The 22,618-nt window shown below is 39.8% G+C and overlaps 1 protein-coding gene across 3 annotated transcripts in view; it reads right to left on the bottom strand.

Moving 5' to 3' along the window:
• The window catches only part of LOC130182905 (glucocorticoid receptor), a 73,723-nt gene that overhangs the window by 7,911 nt on the left and 43,194 nt on the right, over nt 1–22,618 (bottom strand). For 2 of the 3 annotated variants that reach the window (XM_056398103.1, XM_056398104.1), the window contains exons 3-8: nt 19,920–20,089; nt 18,234–18,260; nt 10,007–10,123; nt 5,859–6,131; nt 3,449–3,593; nt 553–683 (exon numbers count right to left, since the gene is read on the bottom strand). In XM_056398103.1, the coding sequence (XP_056254078.1) occupies nt 553–683; nt 3,449–3,593; nt 5,859–6,131; nt 10,007–10,123; nt 18,234–18,260; nt 19,920–20,089 (863 nt within the window). The remainder of the gene's footprint in view (nt 1–552; nt 684–3,448; nt 3,594–5,858; nt 6,132–10,006; nt 10,124–18,233; nt 18,261–19,919; nt 20,090–22,618) is intronic. The other variant, XM_056398105.1, reaches the window with a different exon arrangement.

The raw sequence follows: 22,618 nt of genomic DNA, 5'->3' as shown, positions 1-22,618 counted from the left end.
TTACTGTCATATACAGTGTGTTACAGAAAAACGGCAAATTGTCACATGAGCATTTTTGCATTAAAAAATTACTGAAACAATTGATTATCGGTATAGCTGCTGATTCATTTTCTGTCAATGGACTAATCAGTGCAGCTCTAGTTGTTAGCTTTGTTGTTTACGTAACTCAAGCACATAAATTCTTTTAATGATAGAATGAGTGAATGTTTGATTCTTTATGTTGTGGTAAAGTGGCACTATGAAAAATGTAGCTACTGTCGTGCAACAGGGTAAAAACCTTCCCTGGTTTTTCAGATGCTCCATGGATCCATAGAAGCTGCAGTAGTGCTTGGCATTTATGATACAGTTTTTTTCCACCATCCCACAACATATACTACTCTGCTGTGACTAATTGAGCCTACCTCGCATTGCAAAAGGTTGCAGCAGTATTACATGTTGGATACGGTGGAAAAGTGATTTTTGAAATCTGTTTTTAATCCCAGAATAATTGCAGTCCCTGAAATTTGAAAAAAACCCTGCTGTGGTTTTTCAAAGCAAAGCGTGTTCCATTACCTGTACTGAGCAGTAACAGGACCTTCATGCACAGGTACTCGTCATAGGACACTTGCAGTCTGACAAACTCATTACAGATCTTCAGCATTTGCTCGCACTGGTCGGTCATGAAGGGCAGCTTCATTCGCTCTCTGAAAGGAGGGAAAGGAAAAGTAGAATGGACAAAGTAGAGTTGAGGGAGAAGAGATGTAGAGCAGGTAGAGACAGCAGGGGAGGAAAGAGAGGAAAACAGACGTCCAGATTAGATTTAAAGCTCTTTCACTCATCCTGTTATTCAATTCTCAATAAAACAGCCCCAGCAGGGAAGCGCTTCAGCCCTGCAGGAGAAAACCGGACTGTGAAATCAGTCCTGATGGATTTTCACACCTCACTTCCACTAACACACAGCCCACATTACTTTCTACCTCTAAAATCAATAATGCACATTCTCCAGATTTGTAGCCTTGGGTTCAGAGCCGTCTATTCATCCTGACCAAGTGCAGTGCCACTGGCGATGACTTCTTCACCTTTCATATCTATTTCTCTTTACCCCTCTTTGAGTTTACGTCTCATCTGGGAATGACTCTTCACAGCTCAGGGCTCTCTGTCTACATATTTCCAATAATGATGCTGAGCTGTTTGCAGGATGTCAGCAGCAAGAGTTCAGTGTGTTTGCTGGACCCTATTCATTCAGCATGAAGTAAACAACATTTACACTTTGGGCAAAGGAGCACTGCACTTCAGACAACTTCCAAATGGTCACATCAGAGTCAGTGGTTACACCTAGCCTTTAGCAAACTGATGAAATCAAGTTATAGTTGAAATGCTTGGTCAAACTCTAAATGTTGTTAAATATTTCTTGATTTAAATAAAAGTTTTGCTCCTTCTGCTGGGTTTTATTTATTAAGTTAATGCACTTGAGATGTTTGGCTTATGTAATTAACCAGAAAACAAACAAAAGAAAGTTTTTTGTGGAAACACATTTAACATTTCTCAAAGTGAGGTACAGGAAAATGTTGAATTTTCTGGAAATTATTATCATAGATAAGAAAAATTTCGAAATGATACAAATACCTACACAGATGTTATGTAGCAGCTGTAACTGTCAAATGCTAATAATCAATCAATTATCTTGAAATACAAACACAAAACATGTTTTAGCTTTTCAGAATAGAAAAAAAAGGCTACAACAGTCAGTGAGACACAGGATATCTAGGAGAGGGAGCAGGACTTCTTTCTTTTCATTAAAAAAAAAATCCTGTTGTGAGAAATAATCAGCAATGGCCCACTAAAGTGCGAGGAGCTCAGAATGATTAAGACTGAAAGATGATGGGTGAAATGGCACAATGCTGTTTTACCTCCCAAAGTGTTTAAAACCTGAGCTTCCAAATTAAAACAGCGCTATGGAAACAGACGTACTAACAGGAGATTAGCCTCTATCCTGTTTCCTCCAGGGACTACAAAGACTGTGGTAAGCACAGATACATCCAAGCACAATCAATTTCTGCAGCCAGTGACTGTTTAAGTAATGAGGCCTTGTAATTAACATACTGCAATCGTACCTGAGCCGTCTCTCTGTGGCTTCAATTTAGCACAGAGGGTTATTTACTGTATGGTTCAGTATGTGGCTGATGCACTCGCTTCTTTCTGCATGACATGGATTCTGAGTTGCTTTTTTTCTGTGCATTACAAAACTTAACGGGGTTCTTTCCTATAAATATTTATCTTAATAAATCACTACAAATACTCTTAGAATTATTACAAAATATTTCATTCCACCCCTGCAACAGAAACCAGCAAATCTGGGACTGCGCACCTGTGTGGAGTTGCTACACTTTGAGCAGGATTACATAATGATTTAATATCAAAAACTAAGATAAGAGTATCATCATACAGGATTTTGGTTCTGATTTATGATCTTCATATATATATATATATACACATCCTAAATGGGACATTTTACAGTTGAGAAATAAGGTGGTCAAACTGTGTAAAGGTGACACTGTATCTTAATGACCTCAAACCTAGGTTAGCATTTCTGTGCTCAAGTTTCTTTTCACTTCTCAGCTGGCATACATTTAACCATGGATTCATCCATGTAGCTTGAATATTCTTTCATTCTCAGATTCAGATGAATAGATGGATTCCACTCTCACGTCTGTGAGTAAAGTAAGAAGCTACAGCCTATGTTTAGCATATAGACTGGATATAGGGTGAGACTGCGAGGATGGCTCTGTCTGAAGTCTCCAAGAAGTAGTTCCAACACCTAACGCCCTGTTCGTGTATGGATTAACCATACGAGATACAAGTAGTTTTGAGCTAGTCTAACGGCCTCCTGGCTCCAGCTCCGTACACAAGGCTCAGGCATGAGAGTGGTATCGATCTTCACATCTAAGCTTCTGCAAGAGAGCAAAAATGTGTTTTTCCAAACGTGTGAAAATATTCCTGTAAGGCAGAGTGTAGAGGTATGTAGGTGGGTTAAGCCTGGGATTGTTTCAACCACATTTTGAAGGCTTTTTTTTTTCTTTTTCTCCATGGCCTCATTGTAGTGTCTTTATCTGAAACAAAGACTGTCTTTGTTTCAGATATGTCCAACGTTTGGCCTGGGAAGGGTGCAAACAGCCGTGTGCTTCCTCTGATAAACATGGCATCAACAGCTGCTCTTTTTCACCTCTTCCAACATCTTTAACGCACAAACTGCCAAATTTCCAATATACAGTCGGTGCCAGCATCATGACCTGTCTTCTCCTCTAGCAAGTCATGAGTCATGAATAGATACATGGGTGAGCTAGCAAGCCAAAGTGATGAAGCGAGACTGACACCCTGAAATGAGCAAATTACAAGACAAAACTGGCCGACAAGTTGTTGCCGAAGAAAGGACTGCATGAAATATACAGCAGCTGGCAGTGGTACGCACTTGTTGATGACGAGATCGGGGGCGAAGCAGAGCATGCTACCGTTACACTGCTCATACGACCTCCAGCCGAGACTGAAGGACATTAGAAAGAGCCAGGAGCACTGCAGCAAAGTCATCTGGTCATCCAGGTGCAGGTTGCGGAAGCCTAGGAAAGTCAGATAAGACAGATTAAAAAGAGAGCACCGACACAGACAAAGCCAATTGGACAGAAAGAGACACACAAACACATCATCACACTAAAAATGGATAATTAGATTTGAGTATTTAGTTGTTCTTTAAAGATTGTTGGCCAACATTAGCAATAAGCACACCACGATCTTGATATTTTTCTGCACAGCTTAAGTTAAATGCAATGTGACATCAGTTAGTGCTATATATATATACATATGTGTGTCATTGTACAAATAAACATTTAATAAACACAGCATAACATCTTCATATCTGTATTTCAGGGAGATACAGAAACACTGACGAAAACAAAAAGTAATTGCTCAATACGTCATTAAAACACAATTACGAAGACAGCTTCCAAAAAGCAAGAAAGGAGGATCTAGTTAAGTCGATGTTCAAACTGGATTTAAACTGCAGTTCGGTTGTTTCCACACTGTCAAAACTAGAAAAGTGGAGCTGCACATGAAAAGTCCTTTCACATTACATTTGTTTTAAACCATGGCTGTTATGTAAGAGCGCTCCCCTCCTCCCTTAGAGCTTTTTCTCACTACCACCTTGGCAGGCTGCCAGCTGTGGACAATGCACACACAACAAGACTGGAGCCAGATTTGTCCCTCATCAAACTGTCACACACGGAAATCATGAAAAAAAAAAAAAAAAAAAAAAAAAAATTGTGTTATGGTTTTTCCTGAGAACTCTGATCTTGCATCTTTGGTATGACCAATAGCAACAATTAGAGTGGGGAGAGAAAATCTCAAAGCAAATACTTGGAGCGATTATCAAGTCATGTGCCTCCTTTCTCATGATTAGAAACTAGAATGGGTGGTAAAAAAAAAAAAAAAGAAAAATTCCAAACTCTGTGTTTCCATTTTTGTTTTTTTGGAATGGAAACTGTGTAGCCCTCATACCCAGCAATTATCTTCTTACTTGATGTTTATAACATGAATTTACGTTACTTGGGAGAACAGTAAAATATAAATATATCCCTTTATGAATTCAATCCCAAAGGAATCATGTTTAGTCCAATACCAGTGATGATGTTACCTTCCTCCTCATTTGACAGTCTCTCAGTAATGTGCCACTGTTAGATGAAATAACCCAGAAACTGACGCAATCATTTTACGCTCAAGTAAGCCGAGTCGACGCTGACGATGGATGCAGTGATTTTTACTGCTCCGAGATGAAAAAGCTGAAATTTCCACTCGCTTGTAGGAACATTTGCTTAACAGCGCTAATGACTTTTAACAGGTTGTAGGAACATCATCAGGGACATTGTCTATGCACATTCAAAAGGACATTAACCTTGGTCATGGCCTGATCAAAATCTAAGTACTCTGAAGAGGTGGGGTACCTGAAGTGAATTGTTCTTTCATAAGCCATGATTGCTCTACTCTTCTGTCAGCCATTACAGAGGTCACAAATTTTATTACATAGTTTTTGAATGTATGTTGCTCTTGGGCGCTACTGCCAAGAGGAATCATTTGTGAAAAAAAAAAAATATATATATATGTACATTTACTTTTTGTAATGTTTTTGTGCAGTTTAAAGTGGGAGGCCACAATTGCATTAATTAACATAACTAACTGCCTACGAGCCTAACTGTGATTCAAGCAGCAAAGTGATGAACCTCCGCTACAAATTGGCCCCTTCTTCCTCCTTTGCTTCTCATTAACTGCATGATTCCACTTGATCAGACAGAAGCCGCAGCCCGAATTTGAAGAGCCATATCCACGTTTTCAATCTGACAAGAGTTATGTCTCATCAACCGCTCTAACCACAAGAATGAACTCTGACATTTTGAATTTTATATAAGTTATGTTTCTCCACAGGAATGGTCACATAGTTTGGATTACTTTGCAGGTTAACTTCTGGTTAATTGTGTTCTTTACTCTCACTGAGGAATGGTAACAATGCTGACAAGCAGATGCTCGGTTAACGTGGGGGCAAAAGTGAAAGCTTTGCCATTGTGCACTAAATGTCTAGTCTGCAAATGTTGCAGTGCGCAACCAAGGACATGTTCCCTTTTTTTTTTTAATCTAAAAGTGATGTAACTTCCTTGACCAGCTGCATGTATTAAAAGTAACAAATGAACATGCGTGTCTTTGTTTTCCATCACAGATTTGTTTCACTTCACTACACATGAGACTCATTTGAAGAAGCTGCTACTACTGCCAGTGACACACTTTGCTTGAACAGTGCACCAAGACAAAACCAAAGGCAACGCATGGCTTTTTGTTACCTGGCAGTGACTTGGCCCACTTGACTGCAGAGATGACCTGTTGTCCCCCCAACCTGTTGAGAGTGGTCATGAGCCGTGAGGAGGTGTCGGGCAGTGTGCTGTCGTAGCCCGAGTAGATGATCTCCGGCTCGATGGCCTTGAGCACTGACAGCATGGTGGGCACGAGTTGGGGCATGCACCTGGGGATGACTGGAACAGGCATGTTGCTGATGGGCTCGGATGATCCAGGGGGCCGGGGCACTTTCATCTTGATCAGCTTCTTGTTTTTCCTTGCTGTGTGTGTGTGTGTGTGTGTGTGTGGGGGGGGGGGGGGGGGGGATAGAAAGGGAGGGAAGGACACATGAAACAGAAGGGAGAAAGTGAGCAGAGGTAGTGTTTTTATTTTTACTCTATGTTTTCAGGTTGTCCCTCCATCCGCCCCTCTTCAAATTTATCTTTCACTCAAGGATGAACTGATTCAATTTTGGTGGTCAATGGTGAAGATCACTGTGATCTCACAAAACACATTTGGCCATAACTCAAAAATGTAAATGCTGACCATGACACAATTTAAAGCAAAGTTCTAATAGGCTAAATGATGAAGTGATGACATTGTATAGCCAAATGGTCGAAGGTCAACTTCACTGTGACATCATAATGTTCTGTAAAAACTTCCTGAGTTACAGCATTTAATAACGGCCACTCCCGGCCATTATTAAATGCTGTAACTCAGGAAGGATGAGATTGTGACCATATTTCCTGCAGCTTGGCTGGTTGGTGGAGGCATACAACCACAAGGCGGTAATTCTAATTTGGGATAAAGTAGATGCAAAAATTCTATGATTTCTGATTTTACAATCAACTACATTCAAAACAACAGAGAATAGTTAATAGAATAAGTGAAAGCTCAAAGCAGCAAACTGTTGGTACAGTTGGATTAAAATTTTCATCACAATTTCCCACAGCCCAAGGTGACGTCTTCAAATGTCTTGTTTAGTCTGATCAACAGTGGAAAACCCAAAGACATACAGTATAATGTTATGAAACAGAGAAAAGCAGCAAAGCCTTCCATCAGAGGGGCCGGAACAATCAAAATAGTTACAGCTGCTATTCATTTTCTGGCTGATTGATTCAGCTCTAAACATCACCAAATACAGCATGTAGCGCAATAGCACACCACATGAAATAAAAACTGCATTGTCTGTGTGAATAATGCACAATTATTTTTACACGGCACGAGCTATACACCTCACCTTGGCACACCACGTGTAAACGACTATTGCTTTTATCACATTTAAAAATTAAATGCATTTTAAATATGCTATGTCAATTGATTCTTGGTTCACATTAAAGTATGCATTTTCCACACTATAACAGATTTTCTTTATGAGTGGCACTTTGGTTTCATGCCAGTATATAGGGCCATAAAAATAATTTTCAAGCCCGTTTCCATTTTCCACAATGACTCAATCAAATTTACTTGGTTTAATTAATTTCTTACACAGTAATCTAGAAGCAAATATACAGGGCATGTGTGTTACACTGCATCGAGAAGTAACTCACTAAATCAAAGGGAGAAAAAAAAACCCCATTCATCATATCTTCCCCTGGTCTCCGACCTCAGCTGTTTTTACATGCTTGGCCTGACCCCACCTCATTGTTTAACACTAATGTAAAAATCAAAAGGACTACACCAGTGATTGAAACAATTAATTTAATTAATTAATTGTGAAAATAATTAATTGAAAACAAACAGCAGCAACAATATCAACAATAAAATGAAGTGGCTGTTATGAATTTGAAATCCATGAGTTCTGACAAGCCTCGAAAAGGTCAGAAGAATGCATCACGCCAGTTTGTGTGTAACAAGACACAGAGTCTTCAAAACTACACCATTTCTCAGCGGACTTTGTCCACATATGCATGATTTGGCAAATTGTTGTGTTTTTGCTCGCACTACGTGGATTACGTGGGCATCATTTTGACATTTTCTCCCACTAAATGTGCAAAACATATCAGGAGTTGAGAGGTTACCATGAAAAAACATTTTTTTCCCCCTACTCTCTACCTTTTTTAATTTCCTCTCCTGGTGTTTCTATGGCAACTAAGAGCCTTTCTGGTGGGAGTTTGTCTGCTGATGCACTGACGTCCATCAAATCCCTCTCTATCTCTCTCTCTCTCTCTTTCGGTCTCTGCCTCCCCTGTGCAACTACCTTCACCTCTGTCTGACAAACACAGCACTGTCTGAAAGGAATCTCACACAACACTGATTGTACATGCCCTAAGGGAGCATCAGATGAAATAACACAAGAACCAAGTTCCAAGCACTTACAGCCGCTGTTGAACTTCACCTGTTGCTTCCCATGTCCATCTTCCTTAACCCTGACACACCTTCACTGTTATACCCTGTCCTTAACATTTATCCCTTGAAGCAGAATCAGGTGAAAGATCACCAGGTGATCCCGGGGCTGTGGACTTGGACTTGACAGTGGATTACGCATTCAGTATTGTATGTGAGGACATGGCGCACCGGCACACGTGTACAGAGCAGCACATTCATAGACGACGGCACATGTTCCCACATGAGTGACTAATACCAGTTGATTCTCACTGCAGCCACGCAACATTCAGGAGGACTTGTACATAAATTTCAAGAACTGTCAGTGATTTTTTTTTTTTTTTTTTCCCCCAAGGTCCATATTGTTGCTCTATTGTTGTGGAGAATCTGTGCTCACATTCAAGAAGAGACATTTTCCGAAGAGCTGTGGCGCACTGCTGAGTATTGCCACTGTATTAGACTAGAGGCCATTTATTCACTTTCAGCTTTTCTTGTTTTGTCTTTCTCAAATCCACAGACCTCAAAGCCATCAACACCACAAATTCAAAAAGGATTTTCAGAGCCTGCAGGTGATCTGTTTTCATCCCTGTCTCTGTCATTGTCACTGTTTTGACAAAAAAAAATCACAGATCTAAGAGGAATAAGACCCTAACAATATTCCTACGGGCACTGGAGTATTACATAAGATATAAGAGGTGCGAATGGAACAGAATGACGGAGACTTTTCCAGATAGAGAGTAAAAGGAGATGTGAGATAAAGTATGCTTCAGTGATGTGCGGGACAGGTTTTGATGCTGTATGATATATTCACAGCAATGATTATGGTTTAATTTAATATTTGTATGCATGCCCCCCCCCCCCTTCTCTCTTCATACACACTGGTAGTTTTATTTCAGAGTGAGATGTCAAATTTTGTATCATGTCATATTCCCATACTGCTCAGTCTCGCTGTTGAAACAACGAATACAAAATGAACTCCAGTTTCATCCCACCAACAAAAAGCTTGAAAATAAACATTGCAAAACAGTTTTATTATTCCAGTAATTGTATTTCTTATGATGTGTTTTATTAGGCTATCATTAAACGAGCGTGGGTGGGTGCTGCTGAGTTAAACCAAAACCAGAAATACTGAAGATCATAGTGGAAAAGAGTGGGTGACAGTGTCACGGTGACACTGACATGGGAGTCAATCAAGGGGAATTTCTTCATAAAGTATTTGTTTTAAGGATTGCAGAGCATTCACTACAAATTAAAGACACATTGAAAGAAAAAAAAAAGAAAAAACAAAACAAAACTGCTCCGTTATCTATTGGTACATAGCAAAAGTGTCGAAATAATTATTTTCATAACAAAATCCTCTTTCGTCTACCTGTAAAATGTTAAAATACTTTTGAAGACTCATTCTGATGCTCTCGGGAGTGTGCATGCAGAAATTTATCCAGTCAAATGTAATTTGGGGCGAGCGGCTAACCCAGCCCATCACATAAATGTGCAGATTTAGGAGGTCAGTTGGCAAGAACAGTTTACATTTCAAAAGATTGTGGCTGAGGTCTAATGTGTTCATTGTGGGTGGTGTGGGTTGAGGCCAAGAGGTCCTCAACATGTTGCTCTGCATCTGCTAAGCCGTGCTCACCTTCTGAGTGAACCAATCAAATCAATCAAACCCGTCTCGTCAACTACACCCTGCTCACATATTCCGTTTCACCCGGAAATACTGTATGTCTTCTAAGACAGTGTCTTCCATTTCACTGTGACTTTAAAGTGAGGTTGTGAGTGTGTGGTGTCTTTGAATGCAGCCGGGACTGATTTAAAGATGGGTCAGCCTGTTTACCTTCCAAGTTCATTCCGGCTTGAAGACATTTCCTGAAGCGGCAGGCTGGACAGTTCTTCCTGCGGATCTTATCTATGATGCAGTCATTCCTCCCCGCACAGAGGTAGTTGTGTTGTCCTGTGAAGAGAAGAGGGAGACGACGGAGAAGGGGGAAAAGGGACACAGACATATTAGCTACATAAGTAGGTTTGAGATGGATTAGTCTGAGCAGTATGTATTATGACCACACTAACCACCTGTTGATTCTACACTAAGCCTGTGAAGCCTGTGCTTTTCCTCTGGTGTTGACAGCTTCACTTCTTCAAGTCTGCACTCGGAACACATGGCACAAGACACGATTGTCAACGGAGCCGTTTTAGTTCGACAATCAGATGTGATCCACGTTGCTAACATTCCTACTGTGGCCCATGAACTAGAATCTCAACGGTCCACATTTGACTACAGAGCTTCCCTTTCTCATAATAACGCTCTTGCTAGCTGAGAATCAATACCCTATATAACTAGGATGTGGGAAAATAAACCACACGTGCAACTGGGATAAGACTCATTTCATTTGAAAAAGATGCAAATACAGTATTTGACCAGAGGGAAGAACTTTTGAGTTGATTCTGTCAAACATTTTTAGGTGAAATGTTTGTCAGTGATATGCAAGCAGTGCTATTCACAGGAGCAAATTTAATCAAATCGGATGCAAAGACAAACCCCAACAATGCATTAGTCTGTCTCCCAATACTCTCCGACTTCCCGACCCCGCCTGTGGCTTTCTGCCCAAAGCTCAGTAATTCCTACAGAGGACATAAATCTTTCAAAATAGTAAATAAATGAATGATTTCATTTTTTTTTTTTAAGTTATGTAATTTCTTAAAAACAACTTGTCGTTTTTAGCAAATGCTACTCAAGAAATAGGGGACTTTTTTAAGCCACAGAATTGTTGCTCTGTTGAGTATTTACAGCAGCAGGACAGTGTACGTGGGCTCGACTAAAAATAAACTACAATGGCTGCGTTCATAGGACTGAAGGAACATGTTAGTCAGTGTAACAGAGAGGTTCCTTCATGTGTTTTTGATAGATTTTGGACAACAATGGAGCTTTATAGCAGAGAGGAATAATCTCTATCAGGCTTTGGCTACAAGGCCAAACCTTGGTAGTGGGATCAATATTTTGTTGGTTTTGGTGTTTTCATAGGGTTTGTTGGCGATAAAGAAAAAATACAGAATATCACCAGTCTGTTAACCTCCAGATCTGCATGTGCCACACAGCTTCAACTGTCATACCACAGGATCATAACAGAAGAATTTCACAGCTAATTATAGTTTCCATCTTACAATTTAATAAAAAAAAAAAAAATAATAAAAAAAAAATTCATTTAAGAGAGCACTACGGAAACAGATGAATATAAAGTGAAACTCTGTAACACCCCTTCAAACACTTGTGTTCGCTGTGCTCATTTCCTCTCACTGTACCGCTCTGTACTCCAGGTTGTGTCAGTACAATGTGATGTCACTGCTGGGTTGCGGCTGCAGGTGCAACAGAGCTGAGCACAACCTTGTGCATATTTTTAAACATAACATGGATGCACTTTTTCCTCTTATGAATGTATTTACCAGCAGAGGCAGGAACAGAGGCTTGCAGGTTAATGTGACCTTATCTTTTCATGATGACCCAAACAAGGATACAGTAAACCGAAAATCCCGTCCATCTAAAAATAATGACGGTTCAAGACTATGAGTAGATCAGCCTCTATATCATCCTCCTCCTTTCCCGCACTGGTCAGATGGGTCATTTATTACATTCTGTGGTGCAAACCCGGATGAGATGCGATCTTTTCAGCGACTGCTGTTATTTTAGGAAGCATGAAAGTGAATCCTGCTGTTATATGTTTATATGTTTTTATGTTTGATGTGCCTTGTGCTTTCTTTCCATCGTCGTCACCTCATTACTGAGATCAAGCTGTGGAGCTGTCATCTTCTTAAGACAGATTTAAATTTGCCTCCTGATGAGTCAGCTGGACCAAAATACATGCGTAGCATTTGTTATACAGGGGAACATGCCTGAGAAGGATTTTACACTCGTTCACATTAATATTCCCTCGTGAATACACACAAGACAGCGTTTCCCCCTGTGCACACACACATTCTGAGCGCCGCTGCTGAAATTTCACATGGTTCGTTAATATTCACAATTTAACGTAACCACCGCAACTTGAGCTTTCTACACTGCATGCAGCTGACTGAGGCCAGTGTGAGACTCACAAACAAACACACTCAAACACAAAGCGATGCCAACATAGCAGCTGGATAAGTGGCATACGACCACAAGGTAGACTGATCTACCTCTCCTAATGGAAAGACTTCTTTGGCAACGGCAGTAGAAATATGACCTAAGTACCAGAAGTGAGTTAAACAAAGTGAACAATTCCGAATGTAAACGGCGAAGTGGTTGTTACAAGCCAAGCTACACAATTAGTTACTCCAGTTAGGCTATGCAGGGCTGCCTATTGCGGACATTGTCGTAATACCTGCACATTTGGCATCAATTACTCAGTTTGGGCGTCTAATTAAACAGATGGCGTATAAAACTAATCACATCTGTAGGGAGTACTACTGAATCTTGTGCAAACATTGCACCTGCGAGAAGTTGGCAACCCCATCTGATCAGGATACGAATGAAACCGTTTGAGATCGTTTGTGCAGACAGTAACAATTTGTCTTTGAACCATTTTTGAGAAATTCAATTGTAAGAGCAGAGCAGTCTTATTATGTCAACATTGATGCCCAAGTGACTCCAAAGTGGTCTCATCCATTTGCACATCGTTTGTGCACATTTGTGCAAACAAAACAAACATCTGTGCTTCATTATTTCTCGAGTTATCACAATTTAGTTATCGGATGTGTAATGCTCTTGAGGATTAATCAAGCAAAAATGTTTTGTTTTTCTTGCACACACATGCACCAGTGATGTGCAAATGAATGAGTCACCATCATTTGATGAAAAATGCAATGTTTAATTTTTCAAAATTTAAATTAATATCCTGATTTTGTGCAGTGCCAACTTCAAAGATTTACAAAGTTAGACTGAACTGGTGCAGCTTTGTCCCGTACACTTATCTTGTTAGTCAAATTATATTTGAATTTTCAGAGGAGTCTGGAAGACTGGCTTGTCACGTTTATATTATTTATTTTAATTTATGCTCAATAAAAACAGTGTAAGTCATTTTCCGTGTCGACATTTATTACTACAGTTATCTGAGCCTCCAGGGCCCTTCAAGTGTCAAAAACACACGGCAAGGTGAACACGAATGACCATATCTATAACAATTCTAGGGTCATTTTAAGCTATTCCTCCATCAATACATGCATGAATGCGCACACAACACCACCACTGCTGAAAAAAAAACAAAAAACTGCAACATCATAGTGTCCTTGGCAGGGCACGCTGACCTCACACTGGGGGCTGCAGCAGTTTTACTTTATGGTCCAGCCTGGAAGATTTATTTTACATCATGTTACAACATCAGTTCAGCAGGAGTACCCTGGCCCAGAGGGCAGTGTCTTGCTTTTAGCACATACAGTACTTGTGTGACAGAGCCTGAGGAATGTCACATGAATCTCATCTTTCGAGCATCAACACATTCTCTTGAGTTCAGGCTGCGGCATAATCAATCTAATGGACAAAATTAATGAGGGGATGTCCCATAGCAACATGCCAAACATGCCATGGTCATTCTCTTGGTTTCACAATCACAGAGGTTCTATGAAATCCAACTGTCACGATTAACTAGAATCACAACTGATGTGCTAGATGAGTCACTAACCCACTTCACATCTGCTGTTCAGATCATGTAACGCTGTGGAAAACAGACCGAAGGCGGTGATTTAGAAAGACTTGTCACTAAACGCTTATCTGCCAGTTAAAAAAGATTCACCCGTTTCGCACTTTAGTTACCGTTCACTGTTAACAGGATGTCAGCAGAGATATACTGTTGTCATGGCGTGTATAAACAGAGTAATTTCAGCTTTTGGATTTATAAAAGGCTTACTTAGGTCCCTGTCTGACAGAGAAATGCAGGTCAAACTGAAGCTATGCTGCTGTAGACTTTGCAAAAGTGGAGAAAAAGAGATGAGACGCGAGCACAAAAGCAAACAGGTAAAACAAAACTGTTTTTTTTTTTGTTTGTTTTTTTCCAGACCCACTGGCTACCACACCGATAGGTGATTTGTGCTAGATTTCACCTAAGGCTATAAACTATTTTAAACTTTTTCAGCTCAAGCTCTGCGACATGAAAACCACAAACACATCACAACACTCCCGTAGGGGTTGCATTCTTCCACTGAAAAATATGAAGTTCAACGGCACATCTTATTAAAGAGCATATGCCCCTTCTGGACGACTGGATGACTAAATTATAACATACGCCCCCATCATCAATTACTGCACATATGGAAAAGTAAGGTGGAAGACCCGCTCATTAGTCTCTTCTGGTATAATAACATTACTCATTATGGAGCAGATCTACACAGCTATTACTTTGCGAGGAGAAGCAAAAGCAGATTCTTCAATAAATAACTGCGGTCTTTTCATGTTTTTGGGGCTTGGCACTATATTCTAAATTGATGCAGAGATCATCACACTGGATGACACAATAAACACTTCTGCCTCTGTCACTCTCCAACAACCCTTAATTTTTCTGTAGACACACACTGAGAAGTGTTTTTGCATGAGAACAGGGAAACATCATTGGCTGAAATAAGACCTTATACAAAGTCAACACTGCCTTGACAAAATGCCCTTTGGGACCATAAACTGTGTTACTGATCTTTGTCTCGACTGATCTGAAATATCACATGTTTAATGCAGCTTTTTGAACTAAAGGGCATTCAATAATACTACTGGCGCCATGTAATAGAAAGTGGAAATAAAACTGCATGGTGTGTATTTTTTTCCCCTAGAGGTGCATGGACATAACAGCAGCATATTGTGCTGCATATTAAAATGATGTATATTTATTAGAATCATATTTATAAGTGCAATTGTAAGCTAACACGCCCTTATCATGGGTCTGTGGATGCGGATGTAACATTAATGTTACTTTAAGTGTTTTGTGTTTGCTATTGATGGGAACGAATGGAGGATTAATGTGAGCTGTTAACCGTTAATATTTTCTCCTCATTTTTTTTCCAGCGTTACGCAACATTTAAGATGCTCGTCTAAAGCTAAACAGCAAGCAGTATTTGAGTAAACACACTGCAGTGTAGAGGAGAGCGAGCAACAGACAATGCCAAGCAAGGGAGAATGACAGTGAGTGACCAGCTGACAGTGACACTGTGCGTGTATCATCACAATTTGATAAAGATATATCAGAATGATATAAACAGTGACTAAAAATAATATATATATAATATACATAATATACGCTTAATTTCTTTCATCATGCAGTGCTTCACGCCATTTGGCTCTTCTCCTGTATGCTCACAAGCAAATGACTATAGAGGCTAATACAGCAGCCTCAATAGACGCACTATGAGTACCTGCAACAAAAATGAATCTGGGACATCAAGCAAATGATTAGCTCAGTTTAATGATGCTTCAGAGCAGCAGCGCCCTGTGTTGATGGCAGCTGAAGCTAAATACCTTCTGCAATCGAGATGGAGCAGAAGTAGTTTAACATAGAAGTGTAAAACTAAAATAAGTAACACTGAGATTCATAGTCTGGACTAATGTAACAAAGCAGTGTTATTATTTACTTAATGCCAAATTCATATACTGAATATGTTAGTGGCAAAGGCAATGTTTCTCAAAATCGTGGAGAAAATCACTTTTGAAACTCAAGAATAACCATATTCCACATAGACTGGAAATTAATCTGCAGGGTCGGAGGTGTGACGACAAGATAGCAGCCTGGGGTCTGTCAGTTGCAGCCATCACTGATATCACAGGAAGTCACTGCAAACAACGGCGTAAACAGCCATCTGTGGTGTCAAAAGTGCCAGCTGATTCCCACTGATATCCTCTCTCCCTTATCCTGATCTAATCCGTTAACAAGAACCTGGTAGCAGCCGTCAGCATTGGTTGGTGAACCCTCTGACCGGGTTTGTAGCTAATACTAGCATGTCGAGCAGCGGTTAACAAGATCAACTCAGAGAGGAGTTCCAGAGTTTGAACCTGACCAGGGTCTTTTAATCCAGCAGTAAATCTTTTGTTATTTAATCTGGCTGGCTGCCAATTAAAAAACAAGCAACTACCTGTATATGTGAAGTATTTTTGCTGAATAATTAACAAAAACAATGAAATTATAACCTGATAATGTGAAAAATCACTTACATTTTTAGTCTGTTAGTCAGTTCAGGATCTCATTTTAATTCAAGGCCTCCTAACCAATTTAAATCATTTGAAAAAAAGGTTCTCTCATGGCACACGATCAAAGCTCTTTCCCCCTATAACTACATGTTTTTCTTCCATGCAGCAATCACAAAAAAACATAACTGCTGTGCAATTTTAGAAATGTATTTTGGTCTAAAAAGGTACCATTAAACCACTGTTTCAACACCTTATTAGAGTCTACAGTCCTGGAGAAATGGATATGTGCCACTGTCTGTCTAGAGAATTGTTGCAAATGTAGCTGTGGAAACCTATGTGAACAGGCAATACTGCAAAAAAAAAGTTTACAGACAATTAATGTACATTTTCTTATCTATTTCAAATAGGTCTTGAAATAAACAAAACAAATCCTCCCGATAAGAGTTACAGTATGTCAATGTGCTGTTAAAAAGTCAATTGTGCAGAAACAGAAAGTGATTATATTGATGATATCATATTTACTTACCGGTGAAACCTAATATTTATGATCTTAGACTCAAGTGTGCTCACTTATTTATTTAAGATAGCTGTGCTATTTAAGGCTGTTGAAGGGGATTACATTGAGAAATGAAAGCTGATGCTCCAGGACTTAAAGGGTCAGTGATCTGTGTCAGACACACAGTCCCTCGGGTTTATTATTCCACATCAGTGGCCATTTGTTACTTTATTTTCTAAAGTTCGGCAACAACTGAAGCCATGGAACATTTAAACCTGTGGCTTGAACATTATGCTTTTGACTTATAACGTGGGTCTCACTAATTGGGTAAACTAATAATAATTGTAACTGTCTTCTAAAAACCATGTACTGTATCTCCAAATTTGTTGATTTTGAGTTTTTCAGATAAAATGAAGGATGTAAGTTCCTGACATCAATCTAGCACCAGCATGAGACTTGAAAGCAGCCCCCTCAACTCCCATCCTCCTTCACCCACACCCTCGTTGCGTTCGCTGTCTCAGCTAATGGCAGGAATCGGGAGCTTGCTTGTGTCTGTTTCACGGCACCTTTCCAACACTATGATATGTTTTGGAGCACATTTCGACTAAAATGTATTAGTTCATTTATTTATTATTTACATTGTGAGCTAAATAAACCATTTGAAAAACAACAGGATCATCTGAAAAATGGATATTCACAAAGCTGAAAACAGGGCTGCTGTTTTTAGCTTTTAAAAAGCTGACATTTTGGAGATGCATGGTTTTCACAGGACGTGGCGTCGTGTTAGTTTAGACTACAATCAGTAATTAAAGTTCAAATAAATTGATATCAGATGATCAGTCCAGCAGAATGATGTTAAAAGCTATGCTAATACGCATGACATTAGGAAAACATGGCACCCTCAGCATGTCTCTCACTGCTTGAACAGAAACCAGGACATGGCCTGAATACTGTCATCTGCAGAAACACACTGAGTAAAGACACATGAACAACCCAAGAGGAAGGAAAAAAAAAATGGAGGGGTGATTTCTGACATCAGATCTCAGGGGGTTAATGTGGGTCAAGTGCAAACGAAGAGGCCTAATTAGTGACAAGGTGTGATTGCAATTATTGGCGCTGGCACCTGCAAGGATGATGAAGCTGAGCATTCCAAGCAGAAACTGAAGAGCCCCCCAAAAAAAAAAAAAAAAAAAATCACCACTCACAGGCAATTTACGCTGATTTAAATCACCAAATCTGAACATTTGCATGCATTAACAGATAGTTGGCAGAAGATGCTATACATGTGTCTAGGCAGATTGGTCATATTTTAGTGCTGAAGGAATACAGGGACATGGGCAAATCAGAGGTGATAGTTTTTCCATCATAATCATCATCATCATCATCATCATAATTACAATTATTATCATTATTATTAAAAGTGCATTTATTTACCATCTGTGTTTTGTCGTGCTCTCCATCCTTCACCATAGAGACAACGACCGGAGAATGGAGAGGAGGGGGAGAAAAACAAGAATAACAGATCTCAGTGCTACTGTAGGCAGGTCTTTTCAAAATAAAAAAAGCACACTTCCTTTCGAGCGCTTGGGAATTACGCCAGCACCACAGAGTAAGAAGCTAAAATGCTAGATAACAGTTGGCAATCATACAAGTCCAGAAATTAACTGTAGCAGCTCATATCAAGTTAAGTAAGTTTATATTTATACATTTACACTTTCTCTATCATTGTTTTTACATATATTTTCTATAGGAATAGTAGCCTCAAATAAATGTTTTATTGTATGCAGGAAATAAATATGTCTTCAGAAGTTTACATTATTAACCACCAGGCATGTTTTAGTCCTGAACTGTTGCAAAAGTCAAACAATCCATGTTCACACCATCACCTTACATTCAGAGTAATGATTTCCCTAGTAAGTTTGGTCTCTACCTGTATTATATCACTAGCAATGTTAGCTACAGATACAGGGCAAACAGACAGAAAGAGAGAGTGGATGTAGGAACTGAATGAAAAAAAAGAAAATGCTGTCAGTCTTCTAACTGGGACATGGGGGCGAGGTTAGAGTGGGTAATTTCTGTGCATTTAGTACCAGTGCTGGGACAATAATAAATAGGGTGGTTTAGTCACTGTTCACCTAGGGAGTACCTGTGCAATGTTGAGGACTATATATGCAATAATAATCCATAATAGAGAGAAGCAGAGGGCAGTGGAATGCATGGTGGAAAGCCTTTAACACAAATTACTTTCCGTTTGTCAGATGCATTCCTGCCCCTCCCGTCACGAGATTTTGTCAAGGCAATTAGTGTCAAGACAAACGTCTTGACACAAACGTCTTGCCTGAGACAAGAAATGAATAGTGCATTACCAGGTGTCAAATGTTTGTGAAGCAAAGCAGAAGAATGGTTGTGTTACAAGCTTAACATAATACTCTATAAGGCAGTGCTATGTTAAATGGAAAGGTATCATGGTAGTAATATTTTTGGAGCAGGCTTTTTCCTCCAAAATATTTTGGCACTGATCAAAATTATTTATAAGTCATCTCTGCTTTGATACATGACAAACAGGAAAGGCAAGAGAAGAGGTCGATGGTGACATGCAATGTCAAGGACTAAGATTCAAATGCACAAATCCACAAAAATGCAACTACATGATGTGTGTTCTACTAAAGCTCGACAAAAACCCTCTACTATTCCACTCTGACCTTGAATTATGATACATGATTTAATTTTCTTTGCTTCCTGAGAAAAGAGAAAAAAGCAGAGATGTTTCTCTCCTGCGCAACAGCTACAACAGCTGACCTTATGTAATTCCAATGAAAGAGAATCTTTGGAATAAAATGTAATGGATGTTAACTATTGCGTAAAAGTGCAAATGTACAAGGTTGTGGAGGCATAATATAGAATAATGGACATGTATAAACAAATCTGATTACAAGTAGCCATGATTCATAGATTCAAAAGGAAAACAGTTTAAATAAAAGCACATTTTTTGGTTCTTAAACTTTGTCCTCACAAAGATTTGTGTAAGTACTATCATCTGCCATCATAGTGTGTCATGTGTGAGTGAATGACTGAGTGAGTGAGTGACTGAGGGAGTAGATGCAGAAAAGTCCGACCAACCTTCCACGGCCCTCTTGAAGAACACCTTGCAGCTGCCGCAGGTTACGACCCCGTAGTGGCATCCTGAGGCCTCGTCCGAACACACCAGACAGATCTTGTGGGTCTGCCCACTGGGCTTGGATTGGCCCGGCACTGCAGAACTGCTGCTCTCTCCTGTTCTGGGAGATGAGCTGGAATGTGTACAGAGAGAGAGGGAGAGAGGGAGAGAGAGAGAAAATATGTGAAGATGGCTGCATGTAAATATGAAGACTTTTGGGACAAATTCAAGGTCAGGTGAAGAGGGTTGGTTTATGGGCGTAGACAGGCTCAGTGGCAGGTTGTAATGACATTACGAGGCATGAAAGCCATTTGGACATTGAACTGAAAAATATTTTGATTGTGCTGCTGCTTCTCTGATCAGTGAAGTATTTTCCATTTACAATGTCCCAAAAATATTTGCAGACAAGGGCTTGAATGTCAAGAACATGTTCTCACCAGAAAGAAATCACTCATTTCAAAAACCAATAAAATAGCAAATTGGTAAATTCCTAGATATCCTATCTTTCAGGAAAACGAGACAAATTACTGGAACAACACAAAGACATTTGCGAAACAGCCTTTTCAGTATTACAGTAAAAAGTTTCAAAACAAACAGTTTCAGTATGACTTCAATAAGAACCGATTTCAGGATGACTGCCTGGTCCTCAAATAAAGCTCTCTGACGTAAATGTGACATAATTGCTGGTTTATTCATTTTAATGACTCATGCTTGATGTGTAGTAAAACCAGAGCTTCCAGGTGCTTTTCCAAAAGTAAGAAAAAGGACATTAAAGATGCCACTGACATTTAGAACTGCCCTAATAATTAAAAATCCAGCCTAGGAACAGAGCTCAAAAGGTATGTGTGTGTGTGTGTGTGTGTGTGTGTGTGTGTGTGTGTGTGTGTGTGTGTGGCTCGTTTTACATGTTTAGCAAACACCATTTCCCATAAGCTCAAATGTTCATGGGTAGTGAGTTGAAAAAACTTCTAAGAAGTTCATAAACAGCAGAGATCCAAACAACAGGGATGAAAAAAATGACTTTAATAGAGAGTGTTGATGAGTTTTATGGACATAGATGAAACCAAGTAACAATGACACAAGTGCTCAGATTGCTGCACTTGTTTTTTTCATGGGAGCTGTAGTTGCCTTTGCAAAGGAGGTTATGTTTTCACCCGTGTCTGTTTGTTTGTCTGTTTGTCCTTCAGCAGGATTACGCAAAAAATACTAAACCGATTTTTCGCCAAACTTGGTGGAGGGATGGGTTATGAGCCAGAGAGGAACCTGTTCAATTTTGGGGCAGATAGACATCATTCACTATAAATTTGAAATTTTTCTTGTGAAGTTTGGTCAGTGGCCTTAGTGGAGGTATGCGCTCTACTGAGCTAATTTTCTTGTTTTGTCTGAGATTCCAAAGTAATTGTTAAAGTTATGACATTGGATACCAATTTGACTCACCCATGAAAAAGTAACCCCCAGGAACAGGCTTTATTTTTTTCAGACCCGTGAAAGAAATGCTGACTGAGCGATTGTATTGAGTTACTGGCACTAGTGGAACAGAGACTAGCCCAGATGTGACATCAGATGGCCCTACATCCCACATCTCTATAAGCTAAACCCATTGAATCACCTACCATCACTGGTAGACATCTCCTCTGTGCAGTAACTAATCTCTAAATCTCACCCCGAGCCTCCAATTGTGTTACAATGCAAATTAAAGCCTTGTTTAAATCTCCTGAGAAACTTGCGTGCACACACAGAGCAGTCATTATCCCTGACTGTCTATAATTAGACTTACAGTAACTGAGACACCTGAACTGCAGTGTGAAGCTTAACTAGGCAGCAACACCAATTTGTCAGATGTATTGCAGGCAGAGTGCCAAAATGTCGACTGAAGGTTTGTTAGGTTATAGGGGCGTGTTGTGGCCAAATAGATTCCAGACTGACACTCCTGTGTAATCCATGACAAGAATTTGACGGCATTAGAAGGGCTTAAATTTTTTCTCTCTGGTTTGTTTTAGCAGCACTACTTGGAATGTATACTGGTATTATGCAACTGAGTTGGCTTGCTAGGCTTGATAATGACTTTGCATCCAGGCCAATAGATATCTTAGCCCTGTTGCTGATGCTGTGTTCAACTAATGCTCCAAAGGTCGCTTTTATCCATTTTCTTTCCATGGCTTCCAAGCTACAGAGCCATGTTTGCAAGACAAAAGTAGAGTGCGAAGAGAGTATATAAATAAAAGTTGCAAGTGTCCATCACACACACCAGGAGCCACCCCCACCCGTCTCCTCAAACAAGCACGGCCTAACTTCACAGTGGCTGGTGCCTCATGGTCATTGGAAAGACAACACTTGCTTATGTAAATTGGACGGTGGCCAAGGGGAGTAGAGGTGGTGGATCTTGGAAGGCATCCATATACAAAGTTTAGCCGTAGCTTAATAGTGAACTAGCCAAGATCATTCCCAGCACACACACAGACATGTTTGGCAGTCGCCTTGAAAAAAAATATATACAATCACACTGTTTCTGCAGATGGCACTAGCACAGTGGGAAGGAAGAGCAGGGAGCCTGTTCCTTGAGTCTGGAGAGGGGGGGCGTGACCCTCACAGTGATGACATCATCTGCACAAAACATTCTTTTTTTGAAATTCTTTAAATTATTCTTAGTTTATCTTTCTTA

Source organism: Seriola aureovittata, chromosome 15 (genome assembly GCF_021018895.1).
Source record: "Seriola aureovittata isolate HTS-2021-v1 ecotype China chromosome 15, ASM2101889v1, whole genome shotgun sequence".
Lineage (NCBI taxonomy): Eukaryota > Metazoa > Chordata > Actinopteri > Carangiformes > Carangidae > Seriola > Seriola aureovittata.
Note: the sequence above shows the minus strand (reverse complement) of the source record. Positions and strands in the feature narration are given on the sequence as shown.